The sequence below is a fragment of the Schistocerca piceifrons genome, chromosome 5, assembly GCF_021461385.2.
Source record: "Schistocerca piceifrons isolate TAMUIC-IGC-003096 chromosome 5, iqSchPice1.1, whole genome shotgun sequence".
NCBI classification, from domain to species: Eukaryota; Metazoa; Arthropoda; class Insecta; order Orthoptera; family Acrididae; genus Schistocerca; species Schistocerca piceifrons.
The window spans coordinates 77854822-77860884 of NC_060142.1; the positions used below are offsets into that span (position 1 = coordinate 77854822).

Here is a 6063-nt window from a genome sequence, read left to right on the forward strand (position 1 = left end):
GTAACGGATCATGCAGCCACGTCTCGATCCCTGAGTCAACAGATGGGGACGTTTGCAAGACAACAACCATCTGCACGAACAGTTCGACGACGTTTGCAGCAGGATGGACTATCAGCTCGGAGACCATGGCTGCGGTTATCCTTGAAGCTGCATCACAGACAGGAGCGCCTGCTATGGTGTAGTCAACGACGAACCTGGGTGCACGAATGGCAAAACGTCATTTTCTCGGATGGCTCCAGGTTCTGTTTACAGCATCATCATGGTCGCAACCGTGTTTGGCGACATGGCGGTGAACGCACACTGGAAGCGTGTATTCGGTATCACCATACTGGTGTATCACCCAGCGTGATGGTATGGGGTGCCATTGGTTACACGTCTCGGTCACCTCTTGTTCGCATTGACGGCACTTTGAATAGTGGACGTTACATTTCAGATGTGTTACGACCTGTGGCTCTACCCTTCATTCGATCTCTTCGAACCCTACATTTCAGCAGGATAATGCACGACCGCATGTTGCAGGTCCTGTACGGTCCTTTCTGGATACAGAAAATTTTCGACTGCTGCCCTGGCCAGCACATTCTCCAGATCTCTCACCAATTGAAAACGTCTGGTCAATGGTGGCCGAGCAACTGGCTCGTCACAATACGCCAGTCACTACTCTTGATGAACTGTGGTATCGTGTTGAAGATGCATGGGCAGCTGTACCTCTAAACGCCATCCGAGCTCTGTTTGACTCAATGCCCAGGCGTATCAAGGCCGTTATTACAGCCACAGGTGGTTGTACTGGGTACTGATTTCTCAGGATTTATGCACCCAAATTGCGTGAAAATGTAATCACATGTCAGTTCTAGTATAATATGTTTGTCCAATGAATACCCGTTTATCATATGCATTTCTTCTTGGTGTAGCGATTTTAATGGCCAGTAGTGTATAAATATGAAAGCGGTTGGATACACTTTCAACTACTCACTTCCAACTACACTCATGCTCATAAATTAAAGATAATGCTGATACATGGTGAAACAACGCTCAGGTTTAAATCACCTTGGGTTATGACCGTGTGGTGCATTTGACCTGCGGTCGTCGCACGGTGGCGCTGGCAGCGGTCCACATACGCAGAGGTGTGTTGGTGCATGTCACAGTACGGTGCAGCGAGTAAGTGTGTAGACGTTTTCAGACGCTCTAATGGTGACTGTGTGTTGAAAATGGCTCAAAGAACACATATTTATGACGTTATGAGGGCTAGAATATACTAGTGGGACTGAAGGCTGGTCGACCAGCGCAGGTCGTAGCACGGCCAACGATTATGGCAACGATTCTAGCTGACAGGAAACATGTCCAGCCGCTACAGTATGGGACGTCCACAGTGAACAACACCACAAGAAGACCGATATCTCACCGTCAGTGCCCGCAGACGGCCACGGAGTACTGCAGGTAGCCCTGCTCGCGACCTTACCACAGCCACTGTAACAGTTGTCTCCAGACACACAGTCTACAGACGACTGAGAAGACATGGTTTATTCGCCCGTAGACCTGCAAAGTTCATTCAACTGACCCTGGTCATAGGAGAGCCCGTAAAGCTTGGTGTCGAGAGCACAGTACATGGTCGTTGGAACTGTGGTCCCAGGTTATGTTCACGGACGAGTCCAGATATAGTCCGAACAGTGATTCTCACTGGGTTTTCATCTGGTGTGAACCAGGAACCAGATGCCAACCCCTTAACGTCCTTGAAAGGGACCTGTATGGAGGTCGTTGTTTGATGGTGTGGGGTGGGATTATGATGGGTGCACGTACACGCTGCATGTCTTTGACAGAGGAACTATAACAGGTGTGGTGTATCGAGACGTCGGTTTGCAGCAGTACGTCCGCATTTTCAGGGGTGGAATGGGTCCCACCTTCCTCCTGATGGATGATAACGCACGGCCCCACCGAGCTGTCATCGTGCAGGAGTACCTTGAAACAGAAGACATCAGGCGAATGGAGTGGCCTGCCTGTTCTGCAGACCTAAACCCCATCGAGCACGTCTGGGATGCTCTCGTGTCGCTGCACGTCTTCAAACCCCTACGACACTTCAGGAGCTCCGACCGGCACTGGTTGTTGGTTGTTTTTGGGGAAGGAGACCAGACAGCGTGGTCATCGGTCTCATCGGATTAGGGAAGGATGGGGAAGGAAGTCGGCCGTGCCCTTTCAGAGGAACCATCCCGGCATTTGCCTGGAGTGATTTAGGGAAATCACGGAAAACCTAAATCAGGATGGCCGGACGCGGGATTGAACCGTCGTCCTCCCGAATGCGAGTCCAGTGTCTAACCACTGCGCCACCTCGCTCGGTCCGGCACTGGTGCAAGAATGGGAGGCTATACCCCAGCAGCTGCTCGGCCACCTGATCCGGAGTATGCCAACCCATTGTGCGTCCTGTGTACGTGTGCATGGGGATCATACCCCATATTAAAGTCGCGGTACATGCGCAGGAAACAGCGGCGTTTTGTAGCGCATGTGTTTCGGGACGGTTTTCTCAACTTATCACCAAAACCGTGGACTTACAGATCTGTGTCGAGTGTGTTCCCTATGTCCCTATGCTATTAGCACCAGTTTTGTGTAGTACCACGTTGTGTGGCATCACATTCTTCAATTATCCTTAATTTATGAGCAAGAGTGTACTTTCTGCTCGAAGTCACCCAAACACTGTGGGAACTCCAGGCTAGGGTATTAACTTTTTCTTGTAATACAAAACGAATGCCATCTTCTGCCGATAATGCTAACTTATGGTATCGCACAGTATAGATTATCTTACACTTCACCCTCCATACATCGCTATATTACAGCCAAGTTGCAATAATTTGTTCCACACATCGCAATGTTGCAGCAAAATAGTAAAATTGACCCATACATCACCACCGTTACACAAGATTGTAACAAAATGCCCTTTTTATAGCAAAATTGTAAGAAATCGCCCCATTTATCGATAGGTTAAAGCAAAATTGGAACAAATTCCCCACAGATCGCCATCTTACAGCAGAATTATAACAAAGTGTATCCCTTTTTTTCCATTAGTATTCTGACTAGTTTGATGCAACCCACTATGAGTTCCCCTTCTGAGCCCACCTTCTCATGTCAAAAAGCACTTACGACTTACATCCTCAATTATTTGCTGAATGTATTGCAGCCCCTGTCTTTATCTACAATTTTTACACTGTACAACTCCCTCTGAGGGGTACAGCCCCTGAGTGGAAAAGCGAAATTACCTAAGGGATAAAAAAACGGTTTAGTAGTGTTTGGTTTTGAAACTAAATTATTTTCAAAAGATAATTATTATTATCATCATTATCTCGTAAAACTGTAACAATGATTACATAAATTGCCAGTAATTACATTTTTATTTCAAATACTAGCATTAACGCGTGAGACAATGTGGTGGAGGTTACAACTTTTGAAACGAATGTATGAACAACATCTTCCTGTTTCTCACATAGTCCTCCTACTGGACATATACACTACTGGCCATTAAACTTGCTACGCCACGAAGATGTGCTACAGACGCGAAATTTAACCGACAAGAAAAAGATGATGTGATATGCAAATGATTAGCTTTTCAGAGCATTCACGCAAGGTTGGTGCCGCTGGCGACACCTACAACTTGCTGACATGAAGAAAGTTTCCAACCGATTTCTCATACACAAACAGCAGTTGACCAGCGTTGCATGGTCAAACGTTATTGTGATGCCTCGTGTAAGGAGGAGAAATGTGTACTATAACGTTTCCGACTTTGATAAAGGTCGGATTGTAGCCTATCGCGATTGCGTTTGCGTATCGCGACATTGCTGCTCGCGTTGGTCGAGATCCAAAGACTGTTAGCAGAATATGGAATCGGTGGGTTCAGGAGGGTCATACGGAACGCCGTGCTAGATCCCAACGGCCTCGTATCACTAGCAGCCGAGATGACAGGCATCTTATCCGCGTGGCTGTAACGGATCGTGCAGCCACGTCTCGATCCCTGAGGTAACAGAAGGGGACGTCTGCAAGACAACAACCATCTGCACTAACAGTTTGACGACGTTTGAAGCAGCATGGACTATCAGCTCGGAGACCATGGCTGCGGTTGCCCTTGACGCTATATCACAGACAGGAGCGTCTGCGATGGTGTACTCAATGACGAACCTGGGTGCACGAATGGCATAACGTCATTTTTTCGGATGAATCCACGTTTTGTTTACAGTATCATGATGGTCGCATCCGTGCTTGGCGACATCGCCGTGAACGCGCATTGGAAGCATGTATTCGTCATCGCCATACTGGTGTATCACTCGGCGTGATGGTATGGGGTGCCATTGGTTACACGTCTCGGTCACCTCTTGTTCGCATTGACGGCACTTTGAACAGTGGACGTTACATTTCGGATATGTTATGAGCCGTGGTTCTACCCTTCATTCGATCCCTGCGAAACCCTACATTTCAGCAAGATAATTCACGACCGCATGTTGCAGGCCCTGTACGGGCCTTTCTGGATACAGAAAATGTTCGACTGCTGCCCTGGCCAGCACATTCTGCAGATCTGTCACCAACTGAAAACCTCTGGTCAATGGTGGCTGAGCCACTGGCTCGTCACAATACGCCAGTCACTACTCTTGATGAAGTGTGGTATCGTGTTGTAGCTGCATGGGCAGCTGTACCTGTACACACCATCCAAGCTCTGTTTGACTCAATGCCCAGGCGTGTCAAGGCCGTTATTACGGCCAGAGGTGGTTGTTCTGGACACTGATTTCTCAGGATTTATGCACCCAAATTGCGTGAAAATGTAATCACATCTCAGTTCAAGTTTTGTCCATTGAATACCCGTTTATCATCTGCATTTTTTCCTGGTGTAGCAATTTTAATGGCCAGTAGTGTATAATTCACATCAGCTGTGTGGAAAGCCACCAGGTCCATAAACGACAGTTTTTCTAAGAGAACATCATGATCTACGCAGTCGAATGCCTTGTGTCACTGTGCCGACTCAGCAGGAAGAAAAGCACTTGTTGGATAGTGCTCTGCAGACACACTGTTGGCAGAACTCACCCTGTCGTGCGCGCCGTTCAGCGCCATGCTGGAGCTGATGGCGACCAGGGGCGCTCGGAACTTGTGAGCCAATGCCGCCACGCAGTCGTAGTGGAAGTCCTCCGAGATAACCAAGTCGAACCGTGACCCGGAGGTGGCGAGACGCTTCACCTGCGGCAGGTCGTACACTTCCGCGCACACGTGCCTGAGGAGGTACTTCATTAAGAAGGGCCCGAAGAATGGAGTCCGTATTATGTTGATCGCGTCCATGGTCAACTGCAAAATGATCACAGTTCAAAGTAAATCAATGTATCCAAAAAAACTAAGGGAGGAGGTAGGAGGCGAGGTATTTGCAGAAGTAAAGCTGTGAGGAAGGGGCGTGAGTCGTGCTTGGGTAGCTCAGTTGGTAGAGCACTTGCCCGCGAAAGGCAAATGTCCCGAGTTCGAGTCTCGGTCCGGCACACAGTTTTGATCTGGCAGGAAGTTTCGAATCAGCGCACACTCCGCTGCAGAGTGAAAATCTCATTCTGGAAACATCCTCCAGGCTGTGGCTAAGCCATGTCTCCGCAGTATCCTTCCTTTCAGGAGTGTTAGTTCTGCAATGTTCGCAGGAGAGCTTCTGTGAAGTTTGGAAGGTAGGAGACGAGGTACTGGCGGAGGTAAAGCTGTGAGGACGGGGCGTGAGTCGTGCTTGGATAGCTCAGTTGGTAGAGTACTTGCCCGCGAAAGGCAAATGTCCCGAGTTCGAGTCTCGGTCCGGCACACAGTTTTGATCTGCCAGGAAGTTTCAGTGAACTAACAGTAACCATTGTCATAATATAAGCTGGCTTTTCTTCTTTACTTCTGTTTATTGAACTAGGAATGGGAAAACGGGTATTTTAGTTCCAGAAAATCGGCATTTTTCGGTATTTATTTGGCCTCAGTTGTAATAGGTCTTTCTAATTTTTTACAAATATCTGGGTAAAAAGACGAGGGTATCAACATGCCATAACAACACTGCAAACATTTTTGGCTTTCAAGTAAAAAATATTT

The 6063-nt window shown here is 47.9% G+C and overlaps 1 protein-coding gene across 1 annotated transcript in view; it reads right to left on the reverse strand.

Annotated features, from left to right (window-relative positions):
- Positions 1–5301, reverse strand: part of LOC124798748 (UDP-glucosyltransferase 2-like) — a 35660-nt gene extending 30359 nt beyond the window's left edge. Inside the window, exon 1 of the mRNA XM_047262276.1 lies at positions 5053–5301. Within this exon, the coding sequence (XP_047118232.1) occupies positions 5053–5301 (249 nt within the window). The remainder of the gene's footprint in view (positions 1–5052) is intronic.
- Positions 5302–6063: the final 762 nt, after the last annotated feature.